The sequence below is a fragment of the Dendrobium catenatum genome, unplaced genomic scaffold, assembly GCF_001605985.2.
Source record: "Dendrobium catenatum unplaced genomic scaffold, ASM160598v2 fragScaff_scaffold_637, whole genome shotgun sequence".
Classification (NCBI taxonomy): Eukaryota; Viridiplantae; Streptophyta; class Magnoliopsida; order Asparagales; family Orchidaceae; genus Dendrobium; species Dendrobium catenatum.
This window is the reverse complement of record NW_021319099.1, coordinates 799,416-825,711: the sequence shown is the minus strand read 5'-3', so window position 1 is coordinate 825,711 and position 26,296 is coordinate 799,416. Positions and strand designations below refer to the sequence as shown.

At 31.8% G+C, this 26,296-nt stretch overlaps 2 protein-coding genes and 1 non-coding gene across 4 annotated transcripts; 2 read left to right on the top strand and 1 right to left on the bottom strand.

The window, feature by feature from the left end:
- Positions 1-11,358: 11,358 nt before the first annotated feature.
- LOC114579805 lies at positions 11,359-11,464 on the bottom strand. The gene has a single exon (XR_003700988.1). It is a non-coding gene; the product is annotated as a small nucleolar RNA R71 (small nucleolar RNA).
- Positions 11,465-15,214: 3,750 nt separating this feature from the next.
- On the top strand, positions 15,215-17,901 carry LOC110102587 (zinc finger protein BALDIBIS). 2 transcript variants are annotated; one of them, XM_020830971.2, is made up of 3 exons: positions 15,215-15,452; positions 15,623-15,820; positions 16,986-17,901. In XM_020830971.2, exons 2-3 carry the CDS (start codon positions 15,685-15,687, stop codon positions 17,816-17,818), a joined length of 969 nt encoding a protein of 322 aa, XP_020686630.1. In that variant the 5' UTR covers positions 15,215-15,452; positions 15,623-15,684; the 3' UTR covers positions 17,819-17,901. The 2 variants fall into 2 exon arrangements, with proteins under 2 accessions (XP_020686630.1, XP_020686629.1); XM_020830970.2 differs by having other exon boundaries at positions 15,219-15,452; positions 15,674-15,820.
- A 158-nt stretch (positions 17,902-18,059) lies between these two features.
- Positions 18,060-20,100, top strand: LOC110102621 (glucan endo-1,3-beta-glucosidase). The gene is made up of 4 exons (XM_020831039.2): positions 18,060-19,176; positions 19,379-19,413; positions 19,534-19,771; positions 19,917-20,100. Exons 1-4 carry the CDS (start codon positions 19,098-19,100, stop codon positions 19,946-19,948), a joined length of 384 nt encoding a protein of 127 aa, XP_020686698.1. The 5' UTR covers positions 18,060-19,097; the 3' UTR covers positions 19,949-20,100.
- Positions 20,101-26,296: the final 6,196 nt, after the last annotated feature.

Below are 26,296 nucleotides of genomic sequence, written 5' to 3'. Positions count from 1 at the left end.
TGGTCTTTAGACTATTACATGATAGTATTCACTCCTATTACAGAGGAAGAGAAGAGCCTGCAATAAATGACTAGGCCTTTTAATATAGATTGACAATTTTTAGACTCTAACAAAATTTCCTTCACCGCTTTTATTAAGAAATATCAGAGATTGCGTTATAGGATCGAGCCTTTAACATTGATTGACACTCTTTAGACTCCTATAGGAGAGTGTTATCTCCAATTACAAAGAAATAATAGAGCCTACACAAGAGGAGAAGGCCTTTATCATCATTGAAGGCTTTTAAACTCATACATAATAATCTTCGCTCGTTTTATAGTGAAAGATCAAAGCCAGCGCCATAGAAATGGGCCTTTACCATCATTGAGGCACTTTAGACTCCTACAAAAAATTCTTCACCCCTTTTACAATGAAAGACCAAATCCTACAAAAGAGGGCAAGGACTTTTTAGGTGTTGATGACCTCCAAAATTTTTACCTATCCATTTTTTCCTCATTATATGGGAGAAATTTTTGATCAGCTTGGAATAATTATGCCTTGTCCCTAACCCCTTGGGGTGGGGGGGTGAGAGGTCTTTATAGATCTAAGAGAGGCTAAGTTTGGAATTTTATTCAATAATATTTTTATTTTTGTTAGAGTTTTTAGAAGTATTTAAAGGCAAAAAGTCAATTTTTCTTTCCCTACATATAAAAAATGAAATTATTAAATAAGAATAAAAATTATATATACTTGAAAATTATATATCCAATTAATTCCTTTAATTTCTTTTTAATTTTTCTAAAACCTTTTCTAAGTTTTGTAAAATTGTTTTTCCCATTTTGAATATATTTTAAAAAGGAATGTGTAAATTATTAAAATTAAATTTCGGTAAGGAATTATAGTGCGAAGGGGAGGGATGTTGTACACACACAGGAGATTAGCGGTGGTAGACGATGAATAGCCAACCATCCACTCGATATGGCTGCTAAGTTCCATTCAAGCTCAATGCCCTGACTTCATTTAACACTAAAATTATGATCAATAGTATTTTACTTGGATCATGGTCCCAAGAAGAGGTCTACAATTAAATTTAGGGAGCTATCGTGAATTATAATTATCCTAAAATCATAATTTTATATTCTAACAACTTAAAGGACTTAAACATATATTTTTTGACTCTCAAAGCATTAACATTCAAAAATATGAGGGGGCGGGGGGGTTCGGGTAACTAATGCGTCACAAAAAATTGGTTTGATCGAACACGAATCTTGAGGCATATTCTTGTTGTTAAAATCCAAAATTAAATGTGGGACAATCCAATATCCATTTTCAACAAACATATAATCAAACATGAATGTGTTAGTAAGAAAAACTCAATGACATAAACATCCATCAAATTTGAGCCCAAATGGGCTCAATCGAGGGCTTAAAAAATATTTGAAAGTTCTAAATCATTAATTGGATTACTAAATATCTAAATAAGGTATGCTTATAGATGACTTAAATAACTCAATGGGGCAAATTTAATGAGCCCAAGATTGATTAATTTTGACATCATTAAGATGCTTAAATGCTAAATAAATATACCATAATTTAGGGAATCAATATGGACAATCCAATGGAGCACTCCAAAATTAACCTAAATTTTCTTCAGATTTATGGCTGATGTCACTCCCAAAATCTTTAAATAAACCCTATCTTCCCATATGAAGGGGACCTGGACTTTGGGAGGATTAGACCCTAGGCTAGAGCATGTAGCATCCCAAAGCTCCACCCTAACATCACTGCTGATGAAGCCTCGCCACCAGGCCACCACTGTTGGATCTCTACCTAACCATCATCACAAGAATTTTATTTGATAGCCATCATTAGGTCTTCATCTGACTACCATCACCCACCAACTATAATCCTGTTAGACCACTTTCACCGACAAACTATGGTCCCTCCAACCTCCATCACCGACCAACTGTGCTACTCCCAACCTTCATTGCCTGCCAACTACAGTCTCTCCAAACTTTATCACTCGCAGACTACAATCCCTCAGACCTCCATCTCCAACCAATTATGTTCCATATGACCATTATTACCCATCAACAACACTTTTCTTGACAAACTTTGCCCATCGACTATAGTTCCTCTGACCACCATCACTTGCCTACTATTGTCCCTATAACATTCATCACCCAAATTTTACATTCCCTCCATAATCCATGGCCCACCAAGTATAGTCACTCATACCTCCGCTTTCATCAACTATGGTCCCTTAGACCACCATCAACCACTAACTGCAATCCCTGCAATCTTCATTGTCTGACAGTAATGGTCTCTCCTACAAAAATTTATCATCGAATATAATCCCATAAATTACAGTCACTCCAACCTCCTTCTCCCACCAACTATAGTCCATCCAATCTCCATCGCTCACTGACTACTATCCATCTGACCACCATCACCCACTGACTACAATCCCACATACCACTATTGCCAACTGACTATGTTTCATCTAACCATAGTGGCTAATTAATTATAATCCTTCTAATTACTATCACCCATCAACTATAGTCCCTCTAACCTTCGTCTATTGTTCACTACTATCCCTCCAACCATTATCACCTACTAATTATGGTCCCTCTATCATCCATCATCCACCGACTATGATCCCTGCAACTTCCATTACCCATAAACTATGGTTCCTTCAACCATCATCTCCCACTAACTATGTACCCTCTAACCATTATCACCCATTGAATATGATCCCTTGGATTATGGTCCCTTTGACCTCCATGATCTGTTGACTGTAGTCCCTCTAACTTCCCTCGCCTTTCAACTATGATTCCTCCATCCACCATTGCCCATTAATTATGATCACTATGACGACCATCTCCCTTTGGCTACAATCCCTTTGAACACCATAATTTATCAACTATGGTCCCTTTGACCTTTATCCCTAGCTGATGAAGGTCCCTCCAATATTTTAGCTCATTAACCATATTTCTTCTAACTATAATCACTGACTCACTACAGCATCTATGACCACCATCTTATGTCGACTATGTTCCCCTGACCAATGTTGACTGATGATTATAATCCCTCCGTCATCCATGGCACACTAACTATGGTCTGTTTGACCTTCGCTTGCCGATTATGATCACTCCAACCTCCATTGCCCGCTAACTATAGACCCTCTTATTATAATCCTCAATCTCGAGCATGTGATTTTTATGATAAAAATATTATTGATTGTATCTTTAGTTCTCCTAGTTTTTATAGTGCATATTTTCTTTTATGAATACTAACATTTTAGGTATGTCATACACCATGCAGCTGAAGATTCAGGGCTTAAGTCTAATAGAATTAGATAATATTTTATATGAGTCTATATTTTATTTCCTTTTTTTATATTTCTTGAGGTGCATCTTAACATGGTGATCACACATAAACACATAGGGGAATGGCAAAATAAATTTTAAACTAATCATATCATACGAACTAGATCATACTATATAATTAGTTAAAATCACTAATTGCATAATTAAGGCTTTTATAACTAATCATACTTGACAAACTAGATTTTATAGGATAATTAATTTAATTAAAAAAAATAGTTGCCAAATAAATCTAGGTAAGTATTTTATCATTTAAATTTTAAACAGATCGTATAGTATAAACCCATTCGTACAGTATGATATTTAAAATGATACCTCAGTTAATCCCCATGATTAGTCAATTAAATCAATATTTAATAAATATGGTAGATCATATATAATGATGTAGATCATAATAGATGATTGAATGAGAAGAAACTAGGTTGTCCTAGGGATCATCTTGTATAAAACCTTAATTTTTGAACTAATCAGACTATATGATGCTGATCATCAAGACAATTTGCATATGTGATTTTCCATTATCCTAAAGTATAGTATGTATGATCGTAAGATGAATGAATTAATCATAATGTATAATTAATGAGTATAAATAATGTTATATTTTATATATTAAATTGCTAATTAAATCATTTTATTTTAGTTATGTTATGCATGAAAAAATACAAGAAATGTATGATATTCCAAGTATTATACTGTGCCATGGTGTCAGACACTATACCATTGTTGTGCCATCATTAACACTACCAAAGTGCCCAATATGGACATGGCAGAGCCTAATCTCTTTTTAATAGTGTCGCGGTGTCGAAAGAGTTAGCACTACAAATCCTAGTCTCTATTTGGACAGTGTTGGGATGCCAATTTTTTCTTCCTCCAAGATAAGAGGAGTACCATGTAGTTGCCGCAACACTTAACCATCAACAACTCTACAATGCCACTGTTGAAACCAACCAACCAAGGCATGATCTACCAATGAAGCAATATATTGATTCATTAAATAGTGAGTCCACATCATGTGTTTGTAGTGTTTTTTTATGTATTTTATTTACATATTAGCAAATTCCCTTCATGCTTAAATTATTATTTCCCTACAATTACTTTAATATTTTGATTATTTAAATAACCCTTATAAAATGATAATTAAAAATTATGTAAAATTAGTATAATAAAAAATCATAATTTGAATGAACTTTATTTATACCTCGTGGGTTGGAAAAACAAATACTTAACTCTTTCAACCATTTGAGTTATTATCCTAATTTGAATTTATAAATTATACCTTTATGAAATTATCTTTTAAAATTGTAAGATAAATAATTAGTAATAAAAATTAAATATGAGTAGATAAAATTTTGAAATCTTAGCTAATAAGAAGATGGAATTAGTAATAATAACATGTCCTTAAATTAAAATCATTACATTATATGAAGGTCTAAAAGAAAATATGATATCTAAAATCATTATTTATGTACTGCACCAAAAAAAAACTATAAAATAGTTCATAAAGAAAAGAAAAAGAAAAAGATGACTAAATTAAAAAAATTGGTATTAGTGAAAGCTTAAGATTAGAAATACAATCTTATACATAAACTAAAAAGGATATGATGGGAGAACTAATGAAATATAGGATAAACTAGAGAAAGTAAAATTTTAAATACCATCATATGTAATCTTTATAACTCAATTGTTCACTTAAAAAAATAAAAATTTATGATTAATCAATAACTTATAATTATAAATTGGGCTAAAACTAGAATGATTTATTATTCTAATTATTAGTATTTTTGAAACTAGGAATATTGCCTTGTTCTTTTTCACTAATTCGAAATAGTGATGCTTTATCCTATATTTTAGTAATTTTAAATTATCATTTTTTATTTTAGTAAATCACTTAATAATAATTATAAAATTTTATTTGCTTGAGGATAAATAAGAGTTTAAGTTAGGAAGGATTTGAAGAGTTAAATAATTTTAAATTTTATATATTAAATTACCAGTGAAACCATATTATTTTAGTTATGTTGTATAAGAAAAATTTAGGAAATATATAAAATTCCAAGTATCATATAGCATCGCTGCATCAAACACTATACAGTTGCGGCACCATCATTAACACATCCGGAGTGCCTAATATGGAGATGGTGGTGCCCAATCTCTTCTTGATAGAGCAGTAATGTTGGAGGAGTCAGCACTACAAAGCCTACTCTCTGTCTATACTCTCTATCTGTATAGTGCTGTGGTGCCAATTTTCAGAGCCACCAAGCTAAGAGGAGTTTAACGTAGATGTCACAGGGCTCAAACATCACCAGCGCTACAAAAATATATTTGTAACCAACCAATATTGCAAATCTAGACCCAAATCTTATGATTTTGATGATAATAAAAATTATTTGATTCTTTACTATGTTATCTCCTATTATTATTATTATTATTGCATATCTATTTTACTTGAGCACTAACATTTTAGGAGCGTTGTACTATGTACAAAATTGATCAATTCGAGAGTAGGTAGAATAAGGTTAAGTGTCTATAATTTTTCTTTTTCTTATTTCTACATTTCTTTAGTCAAATCATATATTTGGTGGATACTAAATTTGGTGACCATGCATACACATACTCAGGGAGTGTCACAAAGAGAAAATTAGGAGTATAATTTTTTAAACTAATATAATATTCTATCCATATCATATTGTATAATCAACTATTTAAAAAAATTATTTAAATGGCTAATTATGATAATTAAAGCTAAATGAACTAATTATATTATATGATATTGATCATACATGATGATTAGTGAAATCAAGATCTAAGTTGCCATATCATTTAGGCAATATTTTAAAATTCAAAATTTGTACTAATCGAATTGTAAATAGGTATCATACTATATGAAGTAATTAAATCTTGCCTAAATTAATTCTATAATTAGAGAAATAATTTTGACTAATTAGTCTAGTCAGATTGTATTGGATGATTGGAGCCAATCGTACTATATGACCCGATTTCTACATGTGACGATATTTATATCATTTCCAATCATACGGGATGATAATCCATGTCATTTGAACTAATCTTACTAGATGATGCTTCATATCATACTGGATAATCAGCTCAATCAGTTGAACAGATCGTGTAGTACTTTGCACATCGTACAGTACTAATAGAGTTATTTAAACTAATTATCTCATATGACCTTGGATCATACTATATGATCAGTGATAACATAATTAAATTCTAGGGCTTTTGGTATAGCCTTGTACATAATATATCTTAATAGACTTATTTTAAGTCTTTGGCTATTAAGTGTTCTGGAGAGAGAGAGCTTGGAGAGAATTGAGAAGAAGAAAGGGAGGTCTTTTTTTTGAGGAAGAAGTAGTGTGAGGGTTTCACACGGTTTCTCTAAGCTTGTGTCTTTCCTTGTTTCTTCTTGGTGCATGTCTTGGTTTCTTGTATGGCTCTGGGAAAAAGTTCTTCAGCTCAGAGACCGTCGAGGTTCTCTGCCTTCACTTGGAGGGTAAAAATGGAGGCTAAGGTTCTCTACCATCATACGGGGGATGATAAAGGAGGTCGAGGTTCATTTCTATCGCCAGAAGGGTGAGATAAGAGGTCAGCATTCTCTGCCTTCGCTAGGATGCTAAGAAAGGATGTCAAGTTTCTCTACCGCATTGGGTTGATGACAAGATTGTAAGGGCTTCTTCGCCTAGCTGTGGGGGCTAAAGGAGAGACATTAATGGACTAGTGCAATACTCGGAGAGGAGGACTCCGGGGAGTGGACATAGGTCAATATCTAACAGAATCACTATAAAATTTTAGTGTGCTGATTCTGATTTCTTATTTTTTGTACTTTACTTTTTTCATTTTATTTCTATGATAATTACTTGTTGAAAATTGATGATTGATGCTTCATTAAATTGATTAGAATATATCATCATTATTGTAACTTTTAATAAATTTATTTAGTTTAGCATCAAGTGATAATTGTTTCTTACTTTTTAATTATTGAAAAAATCTAAAAATATATTTATTATATTTTGAAGTAGTTAGTTTTTAAATCCCCCAATTCACAACCTTATTGGTGTGCATAGGGATAATTCACTTAGGCTTAACATCATTCATCAAACTTTTAATTGGTATCAAAGAGGTTCACACAAGTAGCATTTTTTATAACCTTGAGAAAGAAGATCCATGGCACATTTTGGAAATAGGAGCACCACAACAATAATCTATAATGCATGCACCTTTATTTGATAACATACTAAATTATTTTTAAAAAATTTACATGTCTACTTTCTTGCAATCTTTTGATTTTTCGTGTGGTATTTTGTACAAGAGGGTTATACTGCTCCCTCTCATTTTATTAATGGAATCAAAATTGAGGTACCATTGAGCAATGTGGATATAGACTTAGCTCAACTGAATGCAAAGTGTTTTTTTTTTTTTTTTTTGTGCTCTTAAGTATTAAGATTACATGAGAGTCTCTACCTGTACCACTAGTAATAACATTTGAGATAAATTGTGCATTACATATGAAGGAACTAGTGAGGTTAAACATTCTATCGTATAATTATGAACTCTTTCACATGAAATCTAATGAAATTATCTGACATGTACACTAGGTTTACACAAATCATAACATCTCTACATTCATTAGGTAAAGAGATTTCAAATTCTGAGAAAGTGAACCAAATTATTCTATGTTTGCCTAACAATTATGATGTTAAGGTTATTGCCACTTGTGAATAAAATCATCTTAACATTAATTTTATAGATAACTTGCTAGGCTCACTTATTGCCTATAAGCAAGGTGTGAGTTAGAGATTGTATGATGTAAGTGATAAAACAAAGGATAATATGGTCGAACTAAAGGCAAATGAATCTGAAAGTGATAGCTTTATAGTTGAGGAATATGATGACATATTACTCCTGACATGACAATTCAAAAACCTTCAAAGAAGAAAATAAAAGTATCATCAGTAGTGGAATAAAGGGAAACCAAAAAAGATTTTCCAAACATCATCTGATATAATTTGTTTTAAATGCAAAAAGCTTGGCCACTTGAGAATGGATTTCCCCAACCTAAAAGTTCACTCGATCAAGGAGAAGGGTGAAGAGAAAACAATGTTTAAAAAGAGGAAGCAATATATATATATATATAAGGCATTTTGGGTAGACTCCACCTCAAATTTATTATAAATAAAAATGGAAGAGGAGGTAACTAATATGTGCCTTATGGAAGATAATAGTCTTAATCATTCTAACTAAGAGGAGGTATGTGAGCTTTTATAAAATGAATTATTTAAAGTTTTTGACAAAATTCGTAATACATATAGAAAGCTTAAGAAAATATACGCTAGTATGAATTCTGATTTTTGAAGTTTGTAAAAAGAGCATGATAGCAATAAAATTGGTCATTCTATATTAGATAATGAGCATCTCACTTTACTTGATGAATATGATGCATTAAATAAGTAGTATATTTATCTATCTATCTCATATGCATCCTTGAAATCAGAGCATCTTGAGATAGAAAATGCATAAAAATAATTAAAAAAATGTGCATCAGAACTATATAGTAGTGAGCATGCATTAAGATTAGAAGATACAAATCTTGAAAGTATGAATCAAATTTTAAATGAAAAAATTCATGCACTGCAAAAAAATAGAGCACCACCCATATTGACACAGTAACATAATCCCACATCACTTCATGCATCATATACCCCTACGAAGAGGCACCATAAATCATGTACATTCATGAACCCTTTCCTTTATTTTAGGTGACATTATTATGGCATGCTAGGTCACATAATCAGTACTTGAATGATACCCCATAGGAAACATATAGTATGGAGATCTAAACCGTTTACACCACAGTATAACATGCATGCAAGTTATTCATCAAGGCATAAGGTAGAACCCAAACTCACTTGGGTTCCCAAATCTAATGTTTAATTTACTGGAGTGCTCTCACAAAAAGTCTTAATGATAGAATGTGTTACCTAGAAAGTATATGCTCAAGGCACATGACTGGAGACATGAAGCAATTCATCATGTTGGAGGCTAGGACAAGAGGTAAGGTCACCCTTAGAGATAATATCAGTAGAAAAGTTGTAGGTACATATATTTTTGGTAATTCTAAGAATTTTATTATTGAAAATATATTAATATTAGATAGCTTGAAACATAACTAGCTTAAAATAAGTCAGCTATGTGGAAAAGGCTTTCTCATTAAAATTTTATCTACTAGTCACATGACTAGTTTAAATGTGAATACTATTTTAGAAAAAGAGAGAATTAATAAAGTTTACATGCTTAATTTAAACTATATTTAATCTACTAATTCCCTTTTCTTCAAAATAATTACTGATGACTCTTGGCTATGGCCTAAGAGACTATGCCATACAAGCATGAAAAAAAACTAAGAAAAAATAACCCAAAATGACCTAGTTAGAGGCATACCCAAACTAAATTTCTCTAAGGATCACCTCTATGATGCATGTGAACTTGGAAACAAACCAAAACTTTCTTTCACTCAGTTAAGCACATTACAACCTATACCCTTAGAAGAACTTCATATGGATCTATTTGTACCGGTTAACACTACTAACATAAGCAGAATAATATATGGATATGTGATTATTGATGATTACTTGAAAATTACTTGGATTAAATTTCTATCACATAAGAATGAATTTTTTTGAGGGATTTAGGACATTCTCCTCATGGATTCAGAAAAGATTAGGTTGTGATATCCTAACTATCCATAATAATCCAAGTGGATTATATGAAAATGATAAGTTTGAATCATTTTATAAGGATATATGCATAAAACACAATTCTGTAGCTCCTAAAACCCCTCAGCAAAAAGGGGTTGTTGAAAGAAAGAATAAAACCCTAGTAGAAGCTGCTAAAGCCATGCTTGCTGAGTACTCACTTACTAATTATTTTTGGTAGAAGTAGTGAATACTAGTTACTATGTTCTCAATAGGGTTAATATTAGATACAAGCTCAATAAGAACCCCTATGAGTTACTCAAGGGAAGAGCACCCAATCTCTCTGACCTTTATGTCTTTGGATGTAAGGTATTCATTCTTAAAATGGAAAATCTCCAATAAAAATTTTTGATCCTAAATCGGATGAAATAGTTTTCCAAGGATATTCAACTGTAGGTAAATCCAATAAAGTTTTCAATAAGAGGACATTAGTGATAGAGGAGACCACCCATATAGTATTTGATGAATTTAATAGATCTGTTAAGCCTATGTTAGAAGAAAAAAAGTGGTTTAGGTGATCATATGTGGCCACCTAAACATTATTTAGGGATTGATAAAGCCCTAAATTATTTTCGCAAATCTTTAGGTTAGTACATTGCCCCCATCATGCTTTTGGTGCCACTACTGGGGAAGAATTTATGTTATTTAAAAATTAATATATTAATAAATTAACTATATAATTAGTCCTACTATATTCTTTTTTTCTTTTATTTTATTTTTTTATTGCATAATTGTGGTTAAATGCATAGAGTCATAGAAATGAACCATTGCAATATTTTCTTTTAAAAGTTAAGAGAACCCTATCTAAAATATGAACCACCAAAAAGATTGTGAATTTTGGTGACCCTATTTAAGACTTAGATTATTCTATACCTCTTAAGATTTTGTAAACCCTTTGATAGACAAGATTCATCAAAGCATAAATAGACCTGTCATCCATGCTAATAACTTTGAATTAAAACTTGTAATCATTTAGGTGGTATTGAATTCTCAGTTTAGGGGAATTCCCATTGAAGATCCTAACTTGAATTTATTAAATTTCTTAGAAATCTATATAATATTTAAGTATAATGTGTTATTGATGAAGCTATTAGACATATATTGTTCCCATTTTTTAAGGCAAGGAAAAAATGTGGTTAAATTCTTTACTCCCAAGCTCTATTACCACATGGAATTAGTTGGCCCACAAAATTCTAGGAAAGTATTTACCACCTTCTTAGACTACCAAACTTAGAAATGATATTACTCATTTTAAGCAATTAGAAGAATAATTTATTTATGAGAGTTGGGAGAGATTCAAGGAGATATCTAGAAAGTGCCCTCTCATGCCTTGCCTGATTAGTTGATATTTTAAACTTTTTATAATGGATTGGTAAGATCCCTTAGATCCATAATTGATGTAGCAGTTGGAGGTTCTTTGATGTAAAAGCCTTTTGAGGATGCTTATGAAATAATTGAAGAAATGATAATAAATAATTTCCAGTGCATGTTGATAGGGTGAATCCTGAGAGAGTGGCAAGAGTCTATGAAAATGATTCTTTGTCCATTTTAATAATAGAAGTTGTAACAACAATAAAGGACTTGAGCATTTTAAGCTTAAATTCTCATTCCATCTTTACATTTAAAAGATAAAAGCTCAATGAAAGAGAATGATATCCAAAGGATTAAAAATTTAAATTTGTTTGGAAGACAAAATAATCTCTATTCAAATACACATAATCTAGGTTGGTTGAATTACTCTAATTTTAGCTGGTCAAATAATAATGGTGGAAATCATTAGAATTTTGATCAAAATAACCAAGGAGTAAATTTGAATAATCAAAATTAAGCTATTAGAAATCCAAGACAAGTTTATCCTCTAGGATTTAATTAAGGAAATCAGTATGGAACTAGAAAGACACCACTAGAAGATGTGCTCATGCAATTAAGAACTCAATTATAAAACCAAGCTGCTTCAATTAAAAACTTGGAAACTCAATTAAAAATATTTGTAATTTTTATAAGTAGTTGGCCCATAGGATCCTTACCTAATAACACTGAATTTAATTTTAAGAAGAAGGAAATAGATACCAATGCGACCTAATTGAAGAGAACTTAGCCAAATGGAAAATGTCGGCAATATGGTTGAAGAATATAAACTTAGCACTGCTTGGGTGGAAACCTAACCTTAGGTCTTATTAATTATTCAGTCTAGTTAAAGAATATAAATTTAGTAATTTTAGGGAGGCAACCCTATCCTCTAGATAAGGTTTTACTTTATTTAATTAAAAATTATTAATAAGAGAAGAAGGGAGCATCATGGTTCCATCTCTTCAATCATGGCAGTGCCTCAACAAGCCATAATTATTTAAATTTCAAAAATTTTAAGCTTTCCTCCCATTGAAATCTATAAAACATATTTGGAGGAAGTTCACTTCTCAGCCCTTACTTTACCTTTAGTGAGAACCTTACTTTCTTCTCACAGAAATTCAATTCTAAGTGATGGGAAGGATCAAGTATATACGCTCTTCTTCAAAAAATCAAAATGAAGATCACACCAAAAATAAGGATGCCTTTCAGTTCTCCACATGTAAAGTTTTGCTATTATCAATAAATTACAGTAATTTAAAGAGGAGTTCTAAGGATATAAAATGAAATATTTAGCAGAAGTGTGGATGATGCATGATGGTAGAGTTTTCTTATATGATCTCTTTCTTGTGAAAGATATCATACTATTTTATTATAAAGATAAGTAATGCCAATAAAAACTAGATGGAGTAGCCCTAATTCTATCATTATAATTGTTTTTAAAGGAGCTATCGAAATTTTGGATAAGAAAATTTTACAAAATATCAAAGCCAATAGGTATAGATTGAAATCTTGTTCTTTAGAAGAGTGAAGAGTTCTTAAAAAAGTGTTTGAATATTTCAATATATAGTATTTTTTTATAAAGATGAAGGTACTTATGGGAGATATTGGCATGTAATTTGTTCTTAATTGAAAATTTTGGCTTGGAGATCTATTGTTGAACTTTGGGTGCCTTCTGTAATATTTATCTTGTATCTGTGTTATGTTAAATGTTATATTATGTATTATTGCGTGTTCAACATATATTTTATGCGCCTTTTATCATTCTTATAAAAGCAAGCATTTTTAAAAAAATTGCAAATAGCTTTAATAAAAGAACCTAATACAAACTACTAAGTGGATAGAGAATATATCACATTCATCATTTAACAAAAAAAAAAAGAGGAGGAATGTTATTACAAATAACATTATCCCAAATAAAATCACTAAAAATAGCATTCTTAGCACACATATCAACTAACTTACTACAACTCCTATTCGAAATATGAAATAAAATTTTTATTGAACTCCTTTAAAAAGGATAACTCCTCTAACTCCATATGTTTAATATTCCATCTTGTTTTATCTAAAGAGCTTCGAAGTAACTTAATAATATTATAATTATCACTTTCAATAATATTACCTCTTGATTCAAACATCCAATATTGCACACACAAACACACACACACACACACACACACACACACACACACACACACACACACACACACACACACACACACACACACACACACACAGAGGTTTAAAAAAATAAATCAACACTAGAAGATAGTGAGCGTCAACATTCAAGGAAGAGAGGGAAGTGATTAAGACTCGACACCCTAGCCCCGCTCCCCAGCTTTGGCAACTGCATTACGATTCCAGCCTTCAGTCTTCATCCGTGATCTCCACTGTTTGGTATTACTCTTTTTTATTCCCTAACTATTTTGGATCTCATTTATCTAGGTTTTGAGCCTACGGGCTTAGGTTGTTCTCCTCTCTGATGGAGACGAGTCCACCTTCCACCTTACTGACGCTTGGGGTGCTCCACCCTTAGGGAAGCAAGAATCGGCTAAAGGTATGCTTTATAATGGTAAATTTGCTTCTTCCTTGCGGTCTTTTTGTCATGTTTTAGCGGGAACTAACCTAACAAAAAAACTCTACTTTTTCTTTTACTAAGTCTACAGTTAATGGATTTCATGCGATCTTGATGTCCGACAATGATATTTTTAAACTGGAATCTCCATTTCAGTTTACTCTTATTGGAAAATTTATGGTTCGTAGACCTCACTTAGATGTTATTCAAACATTTTTGGAAAGATGAAACTGTTTGGAAATTTTTCTATTGAAATGCTAAATGAAAGGCATGTATCTATTCAGTTATCTAACAATGTTGACTATAGTAGGGTTTTTGCAAGAAGATATTATTATATTCTTAACTATCATATGAGGTTATTAAAATGGAGTCCATTTTTTGATGTCAAAGAAGAATCTCCTATTGTTCCTATATGGATTTCGTTTTCTAACTTGCAGTTACATTTTTTAGGGTGGGGCTCTTGGCAGAATTGTTCACGGACTTTGGAAGAAGGTAAATTAGGTTTCAAAACATTTACATACATGATAGTGAGTTATAATCATAAATTGTGATATTTTTTTTAGAGAAAAAAAAAGTTTATTGGCCAAATTTATGGAGTCTAAGTATTGTGTTGGTGAGCATCATTTGAACTATGTTTTTAAACTGGATGATCTTAAACTGGATTGAAAGTTTATTCCAACAAATGTTTTAACTTTGTTTCGTTGCCGACTTCTCCGGTCCGGAATGTGAATTTTGGATCACCACTAATGGGAGCCAATAACATTCTTGAAGACAAGGTGGATGAAGGTATGTTGCAAAAAGATTTGATTGATAAGTCTGAGAAGAACAATTTGGAGGCTCAAGAGTTAACTCAACCTGTGGTGAAGAGGAACAATGTGATATGTAAGGATTATGTGAAAAACTTATATATTTTTTAACTAAATATACACATAAGGATTATGTGATATGTAAGTAAATTGCTAGAATTAAATATCTTATACAATAAACTAGAAAAAGGTGAAAAAAACTTTCTCCCTGATCTACCTGCTTCATCATTCAGCTCATCAAAGCTACCAAATTCCCATGTCTCGAAAAAGACAGACAAAAATATAATTAAAATAAATCAGTAGACGCCAATTCCCACAACCGGCAGGCCATTCAGAGCTACTATCCTTCTGTCATCTTCCTTCATCAAATAAGCTCCTGTGGCCCATTTGATTCCTATCCTTTCAGAAATCCAAATTAAAACCATTGTTTTCTAACCCTTTAGAGAGAGAATAAGATAGAGAGAGAGAGAGGGAGGGAGAAAGTGAAAAGCCTCATATTCGCACTTGACCAAGGAATGTTTGGAGCTTTTGACGGAGCTATAGGAAGAAGAACTTCATCTCGCTCACTCATTTCTTTCGTTCTTTCTAGCAGGTATTAGACTTGTTTTGTTTCTTGTTTGCTTCTTTTGTATATATATGCTGGCTAGTAGATAGATACAGAGCAGAAGCTGAAGCTACTAATCTTTCTCTCTCTATCTTACTTACTTTCTCTCTTTTTTCTTTTTTTCTTTTTTCCTCTTTTTTTGTTGTTATGGGATTTAGGTTAGCTTATTCATCAATAACAGCGATCTGGTTATGTCATCTTCTTCTTAGATTGAGCAAGAATGTCATCGGGAGAGGCTTTCCGTATACCTTCTTCCTCCATCCTTCCATTCTCCTACGATCAAAACCCTAACCCTAATCTGATAACAACGGCGGCTGCTCCTCTCAAGAAGAAAAGAAATCTCCCCGGAACACCAGGTTATGTTTTTGGAGAATATTTTGATCAAACATGCTGATTAAAATTTGTTTATGACCAGCTTTAAAATTTATAATTATTTTTAGCTGAATGTAATATATCAATAATCAAATAACTTTCATAATTCATTCATTTTAAAGAAATTTAAAGAATTTTCTTCTCAAAAATTTTCTTTGAACATTTTCAACTAGTTTTGTTCTTACGTTTTTATATTAGAATCTTACATGATTAGATCATACAAGTTGAGGGACTGTTTGGTTTCCTATTTTATATTGAATTTAAACATGGTTTAGCTTAAATTTTGCCAAATAAAATTTTAGAGATACCAAGAAATGATTAAAGTTGTTCTTATTAAATTTAATTAAGACGCGTTTTAAAGTCTTTGATTTATAAGAGTAGTTCATAAAAATTTATAATAAGCTCATCTCAAAGTAAATATAATAATTTTAAGACAAATAATAATCAACTCTTTGGACTGGATATCTAATCTAAATATTTTTCTTTGACAAATTTCATTTTAGGCCTGCCATTAATTAAGACTATGCTAGGAATAGCTTGTGACCGCTATTTTTTTATTATTTTTTTATAATATTTGTGCCAGAAATTATTGTAGAAAAAAATAAGGAAGCTGTCTGAAACAAAGTCTAAATCCAGTAGTATTTGTTAAATTTTACCATTCATATGATATAACAGATTCACAGATTCTTTGTATCTTATTTTTTGTAGGATTTAGATAATTTTTAGCTTAAAATCCTATCAAAAGGAATTTTCGAGATAAGAAACTTTTTCGGTTTTGATAAATCATGCTTCAACTCTGCATAAGCTGAATCCAAAATTTAGTAAATCTCAACATTCGTAAGATTTCAAGAATTCAAAGTTTGTTCCTCATTGTTTCTCATACAAAGTCATTAATTATGAAGCAAATAGTCAAAAAATTAACAAATTTCAACTTTTAATTAATAATTTTTAGAACTTAATTATAATAAGATTTAATAATTATCATATCAAACTATTATCAAGATGAATCAAAATTATAAAGTTGGCTTGGGATAAGTGCTGTAGAAATCTCTTTGCTTTAAAGTTGTGCTATAACTTTAAGATTTTAATCCTCCAAATATTTACTAAAATTGAAATTTATAAATAACATATCCTGCTATATATGTGCAGATCCTGATGCGGAGGTGATAGCTCTATCACCAAAAACCCTAATGGCAACAAACCGCTTCATATGCGAGATCTGCAACAAAGGTTTCCAACGCGACCAAAACCTTCAACTCCACCGCCGTGGGCACAACTTACCGTGGAAACTCCGCCAACGTCCTCCGGGTGGGTCCCCGGTCCGAAAAAGAGTCTTCGTTTGCCCCGAACCCACTTGCGTCCACCACGACCCGGCCCGTGCCCTCGGTGATCTTACCGGTATCAAAAAACACTTCAGTCGTAAACATGGAGAAAAAAAATGGAAATGTGATCGTTGCGGTAAACGTTATGCTGTTAACTCTGACTATAAAGCTCATTCGAAGACCTGCGGATCACGAGAGTACCGTTGTGATTGCGGAACATTGTTCTCTCGTAAAGATAGCTTCGTCACGCACCGCGCATTTTGCGACGCGCTTATGCAGGAACCACCAGTTCCCGCCGTTGATTCGTTGAGCAACGGCTCTGATGAGAAGGCCGATTTGAATCTTTGGATAAACAGACCAGCGGCTGCTGCTGCATCTATGTCGGCCACAGCGCTGTTGCAGAAGGCCGCGGAGATGGGGGTAATGGCATCGTCATCGTCATCGTCGTCAGCATTTTTTAGTGGGTTAGTGAGGTCTATGAAAGGTGGGGGTTTGGAGTATGGGGGAGGGGGGATGACTAGAGATTTTTTAGGGTTAGGGGAAGAAGAAGAAGGCGCAGGCAGCCGTAGTATTGAGGAGATGAGGAGATTTGCTTCCTTCAGTTCGGGAGGTGATTATAAGAGCACTAATGCTACTTCATCCTATAATGCTCGAGGGTGATTGAGGGTCTATTTGAGATAGCTTAACCTATTTGTAAAATTTGCCGTAGAATTGTACTGGAAAATAATAATAAATTTTTTTAACTGCTGTCCTTATCATAGATTTTTTTTCTTCTAAAAAATTTGAATTTCTTCTAATTATGGTGATGAAATGTACAAAGATTGGACTCAGATGATTTATTTTCCTTTCATTATGTTTTTTTTTTTTTTTTGTGAATATTTTAGTGATGATTAAGTATAAATTGTAGACTTCTAACAACGTATTTGTAATTTTTTTATTTGTAGTGATGAGGATGATATGGATGGATGAGTGATGAAAATTAGAGTAAAAATAGAAGATACTTTCAAGGTCAACCGTTAAATCTCCAATAACCATATAATTAAGTCGCCACCAAGGTGCAACTTACATCATGAATTGTTTGAAATCCCATGAATTTAAAAAAAGAACTAGTCATCATGTGAACAATGCTCTAGCTAGATCCAGGAATTAAGAGATTGGATGACATGGCAACGATGGAGGATGATTGTAGCCAAACATTCTAAAACACAATTTGGTACGTTTGAAATTTGGAAGAGATGTTGCATCCTTCAGTTCAAGAGTGGTTTATACGAGCAATAACGCTACTTCATTTTATAATGATTTAGAATGACATAAGAGTTTGTTTGAGGTGGTTGAAGCTATTTGTAAACATACTTAAATTTTGTGCATGAACAAATTGAAAATTTATGCTCCCAACACAAATCAAAATAAAAAATAAACTTATGGAGTAAAAGGTCAAGTACATGATCTCGTCCACTATAAGTGGCATGCACATGATCGCATCCATTATTAATGACAATGCAATAATCATTGCTTAATTTATTACCAAATTTATAATTTAATGATAAATTCCTTTCTATGTTAAGGCGAGGAGAATTTTCATTTCAGTTTTTACCAGCTTAATCTTTCTACATATATAGCCAACTTTTATTATATTTTAGTTCAAAACATAATAAACAACAATAGTTAAGGAAGAGCTGAAGATTAGGGACTTGAACAGGATGGACAGTTTCTTCTCCCATTTTTCGACAGTGCAATCACACTCATAGGTAACCCCACAACTATATTCAGTAACTATTTTCTATTTATTGCTAAATTTATAATTAGATCATCAACTAACATCTATATTAAGGTGGATAGATTTTTTTTTTTTTCTTGCCAAAATTCTCTATAAATATTGCAAAGTTTTCCTTACGCCAGTAAGAACAGTAAAAGAAAAGCTAGTAGCGATTTGGAATCAATGGCAACAAATTGCTTCTCCCGTTTCTGTATTGCAATCACATTATTTGCATGCATCTTATCACTCACACCGTTCATAGGTAATTTCTTCATTCCTGCAAGTAAATAAATTAAATGGAGTTGATGAATAATTATGTTTCATTATCATTAATATTATTTATCAAAATTTAATCAATTTTTTATATTTATTTAGGGTAATTTATGCTTCATTAATGCTTTACAGATCTAAATTCTCCCTAATCCCAATAACTACTAATTATTTATTGCTTTATATATTTGCAGAGTCAAGTGCAACAATTAGCAAAGATCCGGTCGGGGTAATCAACAAAAATTAGTCTTACTTAATCATATGATTAAACTTCTGTTTCTACTTACACTTTTCTATTGAAATGTTTATTAAATTCCTGAAACAATTTAGTTAATTTTCTATTTTTCAGGGTAATTTATGGTGCATCGCAAATCCTCATGCTAATCCTCAGTATCTGCTTGATACGATGAATGTCCTATGCAATGTTGTTGATTGTAGGTCCATAAGACTTGGCGGGGCCTGTTATGATCCTAATACTATTGTTAATCATGCTTCTGTGGTATTTAATTTGTATTTTCAACCTCGCTCTAGCAATCCACACACATGCAATTTTGGTGGTGATGCCATGCTTACTACAATTGACCCTTGTAAGTACATATTTTTTCTCTATCTCTTAGTGTTGCATTTCACTATATTTCATGTAACATTAGAAAATATAATGTGTTTAATTATCTCATTTTGAAACTGTTTTATATTTGTTAATTGTACTAACGTGAAGATGTGAACTTGCAGCTTATGGCTCCTGCATCTTCCCATCGTCTTAATTAAGAAGCAGAAGAAGACTGGATGGAAGAATGAAACCCTTTGATGCCTCTTACAGTTTTCCTTATAACTACTTTTGAGTGTACTGCTGCAATATATATGTAATAAATCGAGGGGACCTTTCGAAAAAGTAATAAATATTTATCTTTTTCTATGAGTAAATTGTGGAGTTAAACGCATGCCATGAAAAGAATTTTATGATCAGTACGATAACGCGCAGGGATACAAAAAAAAAATTCAAACAGTTTTGAAGATCGTCAGCAGCAGCAATTTTAGCCATTAAGAAAAGAATTTACAACCAATTAAAAACAGCTACAAAATCAGTCTGAACATAAATAACAAAAATTAAAAAAAAAAAATCATTATGTACATAATCTGGTGGAAAGCTCTCTTTTTGTAATTTTGCAATTGTGGGGAAAAGATGATTCACAACTCCTTAGGTAGCTGAAATTATAACCTTTGCGATTGTTTGCAATAGTTATAACATTCATCAACCACCAACATTTGATGCTCATGTTCTCAATGGCTCAATCTCTAACCAAGTTGGAAACCTTCAATGACAATTTTGACATCCCAAGTCTCCTCCCATTGCCACAACAAGAAATTTTGTACAATTGTTCAAGTCAATTATATTTTAAGGTGGGGATTTTGTGAGTACGGAGAGTGAGAGAGAGATCATAATATAGAATATACATTGAAAATATCAAAGATCCCTAATAAATCAAATAATTGTCACGCCCCAAATTTTTTTTTTTTGTTAAAATCCGATATATGGCCCACACGTTAATATAGAAAACAAATTACAAGTATTTAAAGAGATCAAAAACTCTGAAGTGCTCAAAGAGCTACAAGCAAAAGATAAAAAGTCTGAATGAATCTAAGACCTCTACTAAATACAAATAGAAGAAAATTCAAAGGTGGGTCACAAGGAGCCAACACTCAAAATAAAGCCAAAGCTAATTAGATCCTTAATTAAGCCTAAACAGGAACAATTGACAATACCTACAAAAAATTCACTACAACGAAAGCAAAATAGATAAAAAGAAAGTAATAAAAGAACAATGAACACTCACTTGCCCAAAAAGATAAAACCACCCACAACACGAGTACCAACCCAACTCCCAAAAAAACTTAATAGTAGCAACCAGGGAGAAACTTACCACCATATTGGCCGGAAACAACAAAACAACCTAGAACGGAGAGTAGCCCAGAACATGCCAAATAGTAGGAAAAAATTCCCAATCAAAATTAGAACACCCACCGAATCCCCAGGAAAAACATCACCATAGGCTATCCCAAAAAAGCATCCTAACACCCCAACCAGCAAGCGACCCAATGATTAACCAGAAAGCCAATAACCCAAAAACCAGCAAGACAAAACAACCAACATAAATCAACCCCAAGCAGAAACATTAACCCAGAAGAACCTCAGACCAGACCAATACACTTCCAAGGAAACCCAAAAAACCATAGCACCAATAAAAAGAAAAAAACTTAAGCATCTTATCAAGCTCAATAATGAAAACCAACTTGGTCAAAACTAATAATCCCTTTAAGGTGACAAAAATCATTATAAGTGTGAAAAATAGTTGGCTCATACATAGTAGAACCTTTCCTAGGAAGCCAATCAACTACATAGTTCCCTTCCCTCCATGTGTGAGTGATTTTGAATGCAAACTGATTCAGAATTTCCATGATATTACTTAATAGGTAAAATAAGAAGTATTGTTGTTGGTATTTGAAGAAATATATGCCATTAATAATTTGGAATCAAATTTGATCAAAATATTAAAATTTTATATTCCAAACAAATCCTTAAACCTTGAAGACGAGCCTCCATCTTTGCCATGATTATATTACACTTACTAATCATCGAAGTAAAGCTCATAACAAAATTACCATGGTAATCTTGAATTAAGCCCCCACAACCAATGCCCGCATTGGACACTTATCCATCCACATTTAATTTAAATTGATTCACCTTCAGTTTAGTCCAAAAAAAAGAAAAAGGATATGCCCATGAAAGTCAGCACTATTGGCAAGATTGAAAAATAGAGAAATAGAAACATTGCCCTACAAAGCTTAAACTTTAACGCCTTAACATTAATCAATTTTTGAATTTTATTCTTAAGGAAAAGGAAGAACCTCCCAACATTCATAATAGTGCCATTATGCTTGCAATTTCTCCTCTCTTGCCAAAGAAGAAAAAAAAAAACAGTCATAGGAATTAAAGTGAACATATGAAAATTAGGTCTTCTAATGAATCAATATTTAAGAATATCATAACAATTCTTATAATAGGGTTGCAAATTAACCATGAAATCATTATCAAGGAACCATCAAACCTTTGAAGCAATGGGCCCACTTAAGATAAAATGTTCAATACATTCCAAATGAAAGTGACATTGACATGTAGAAGTGATATACATGTCTTTAGTTTTTAAGTTCTCATCCACATGAATAAAATCTTTTAAAAGGCTCCAAATGAAACCAAAAATATTAGAATAGGTAGAAGAGTTCAAAATTTTACCAAAGATAGCATTAACCGCCTTCTTAGATCTAAAATGGTTCCACACATCCTTGAGATTAAAATTTCCATTAGCAAAAAAATAATTAATAAGCATATTAGGCAAAAGAAGATTACTAGGAATACAATAAATTATATTCACCAAAAATTAGGAATAAGATCAGCAAGTCTTTCCCTGCACCATGTGCCATTGATAAAAAAAAGGACACTTTAATATATATAATAGGTGTTTAAAAAAGAGTCAATAGAATCATTACCCATCTAGTTATCCTACTAAAAGAAGGAAAACCCATTACTAGTACCCCCTATGAGAATGAGCCCACCAAGACACTAAATTTTTCACAATATAGACCAAACTGAAGATTGCAAATGTTTAAAAAGAGCACTGAAAGGGGTGAGAGTTCTTACAATATTTGAAGTTTATAGAATTAGTCAATAAAGATTTATTCATCCTTAAGTTCCATCAAAGCTTAATGGTGATGCCTTTCACCATATCTTAAATTGTCTTACACCCTAACCCTCTCTCATTGAAAGGACCAAAAGAGGAGTTCCAAGCACTCTAGTGAATTTTCTTATTGACCTGAGAAGTACCCCAAAAGAATTGTTAATGAATTTCTCAAATATGGAGCAAACCTCTAAAGTCATATTTAAAGTTTGGAGAAAATAGATATGCATGGAGCAAATAAATAGGAATAAAACAAAGAACACTTTTGATCAAAATTATTCTACGACCCATAGACAATAACTTAAATTCCCAAGACATAAGTTTATTCTTAATATTAGTAATATTTTGTCAAATAAAAAGGACTTATGACCTTTGTGAATGGTGGTTCCTAGATAATTAATAGAGAAATATTGCTTAGAAAAAATAGTGTAATCTTAATAGAATTAGTAGATCCATGACTCATCTTTTTCCTCCTAATAAAAGTTCACTTCTTTAGATTGAAATGCAAACCTTTCACTTTCAAACTTATTAAAAAAATGATGGATTATGTTTACATTATTTATTGCCCCATTGCATAAATAATAAAATCATCAACAAATAAGAGAAAAATTTTCATACCACTATAAGTAATGTAAGAAATATTTTTTTAGTGAACAAATATATGATTCAACCCACTTGATAGATATGCATCAGCCATAATGTAAAGAGCAGAAGACAAGGGGTCACCTTGCCTGAGTCCTAGACTAGCTTTAAAAAAACCTTTAGATCTACCATTAATAATAACAAAACACTAAACATTCTCAATAACACCTTTAAAGAAACATATACTCTTATTATTAAAACCAAATAAATTCATATCTTTGAACATAAAATCCCAATTGAAGTTATCATATGCCTTTGAAATGTTAGGCTTTAAATTTAAACTATGACCAATCACTTTGCGATTAATGTAATGAATTAATTCCTGGGCTATAGTAAGACATTGTGAGCAATGAATTTGCCTTTAACAAAGCCCTTTTGATTTGTCAAAATAAATTTAGAAAATAGAGGCTAATATGGAGGCAAGATTCCATGCAAAAAAGTTTATAATCATGAAGAAGAATGTTTAACCTAGATTGTTTCACTTCCTTTGTTCATTTATATATTTTGCAAAATTTATAACAGATCTCAGTACTTATAGCAAAAGTTGAAACACATATATAGTCTTTAGATTTTAAAGTAAAGAAAAAAATTCATGAAGCCCTTAATAAATCTTTCCATCGACCTAGTGTGGTAGAGTACCTTGAATCCTTTTACTCCATCATAGAGTAAGTATAGAATCTTGAAATCCTTTTACTCCCTCCTAGAGTAGGCAGAGAACCTTGGAATCCTTTTACTTCTTCTTGGAGTAGGCAGAGAATATTGAAATACTTTTACTCCATCATGGAGTATACAGAGAACCTTGGAATCCTTTTACACCTTCTTAGAGTAGGAAGAGGACCTTGGACCTGATACTAATGAATGTCTCCCCAAATCCACCAAGGAACTAAGGAGAAGATTAATGAAGATGGTGAAAACCTTGCTTAGAGTAACCTTTGTGAATCCCTCACAACTCCCCCTCATAAGGATCTTTCTCCCCAAAGCTCTCCTCTTTTCCTTCTCTAAGCTCTCTCTCAGGTCAACTCAATTGAAAAAGATCTCTTAAAAGATAATATGAGAGATTAAATAGAAAGCCTTCAAAAGAACACCTAATTTCTAGTTTTTTGTTAAAGATCATCCAGTTTGATCCTTAGATCGTCCTGCATGATTAGAACAAAATAGCTCTTTAAGTTAGTACGATAAGTATTGCTCTATATGATTAGTTCAAGTAATTGTAGAGATCTCCCAATATGATTCTGTGATCGTCTAGGACTATTAGTTCAAGATAATGTATTAATCAGCTAGTACATTATGGGAAGATGGGCAACAATTTACATATTATTCTGCATATTCCTCAGGATATTTTATATGATTTCCTGTATAATTAGAAGCAAATTATAGTTTTCAGCTTGGACGATGGGGGATCGTCCCATAAAATATCAAAGATCATATGGTATGATTATTATTGATCGTCCTGTATAATCTAATTGAGAAATCTAACCATAATTAGTCCCCTAATCATAGGACAAATTTAGGCACAAATTTTCATAAATTGTCCAGTGAAATATATATTATCTTATGCCATTAGAACAAAATTAAAAGTTAAAAATATTACATAAATTGTGATTGACGATTATTTTTTAATCTATAATAGATTGCCATATATGATCTGAATCGTCCAGTACGATTAGTTAGCCACTTACTTAATAATGAATGCTTTAATTAGGGTTTTTTATATAATTGATCATTCAGTATGATTTATATTGTACTATACAATTAGTTCAAAAAACCAATTTTTACCGAATTTATTAACTCACCCCCTTGAGTGTATGTTTGTTTGCAAGGTTACTTAGCTTGAGGTCCACCAGATACATAACTTAACTCAAGATAGATAAAACATACATTAAAATTGAAATTATAGACATACTCAATGCTAGTTTAACTGATCTTGAGCTGATTTGCATTACAAGTGAACTAGTGGACCTGAAAGGTTAGTGAGTAGGATAAACAAAACATACAGAAATAATAACGTTTGTTATCATCAAAATCATAGTACTTAGGGCCAGATTTATAATATAGGTCACTCCTTATTTTACTTTCATTTTTAGGCTAGGAAGAGAGTAAGGAGTGAGCTGAGTAGTTTTCGATAACAAGCTTTGATTTCTATTGTAGATATATTTTATTTAGTTTTCATTTTTATAGTCATAACTTATTTTTTTGTTATGTTGATTTCTACCAAATGTTGTTTTAGATATCTCAGATTATAAATATATATTTTTAGATAATAAATAGATAATCATTTTGAGATTCATAAGTCTTTCACTTTATTTTTATTCAATAGTGGCTCTATGGTGTGTTTAAATTAAAAGTTTTATTTTAGTACTTCTCTAATTGGATCTTAGGTTTGAGTCTTGCCACAGTCGGACACAATATGACATGTGCAATTTCAGGTCATATTGGGTCGAGTTTTGACATGAAATGTTGATGACATTAATAATAAAAGAACTTAGATAATAATGGAGAAAAAAAATTATTACTAGGGCCTAAATTTATTTTTTAAAAGTTCTCATAACTTTTTCATGTAGGCCTATGACCAGCATAGTTAATTTTATTAATTTTTTATTTTAAAGATAAAATATTAAATGTAAGATAAAAAATTTACATTTATATTATCTCATCTTCAAATTAAAAAGAGATGAACGATTAATTCATAATTAATATAATATAATATTTTCTTCTCAATATATATAAGTGACTAAA

Coding starts and splice junctions, on each gene's coding strand:
- LOC110102587 (XM_020830971.2), top strand. CDS start 15,685: ATGTCATCGGGAGAGGCTTTCCGTATACCTTCTTCCTCCATCCTTCCA. Junction 15,821..16,985: donor AAATCTCCCCGGAACACCAG/GTTATGTTTTTG, acceptor ATATATGTGCAG/ATCCTGATGCGGAGGTGATA.
- LOC110102621 (XM_020831039.2), top strand. CDS start 19,098: ATGGCAACAAATTGCTTCTCCCGTTTCTGTATTGCAATCACATTATTT. Junction 19,414..19,533: donor TTAGCAAAGATCCGGTCGGG/GTAATCAACAAA, acceptor TCTATTTTTCAG/GGTAATTTATGGTGCATCGC. Junction 19,772..19,916: donor GCTTACTACAATTGACCCTT/GTAAGTACATAT, acceptor GTGAACTTGCAG/CTTATGGCTCCTGCATCTTC.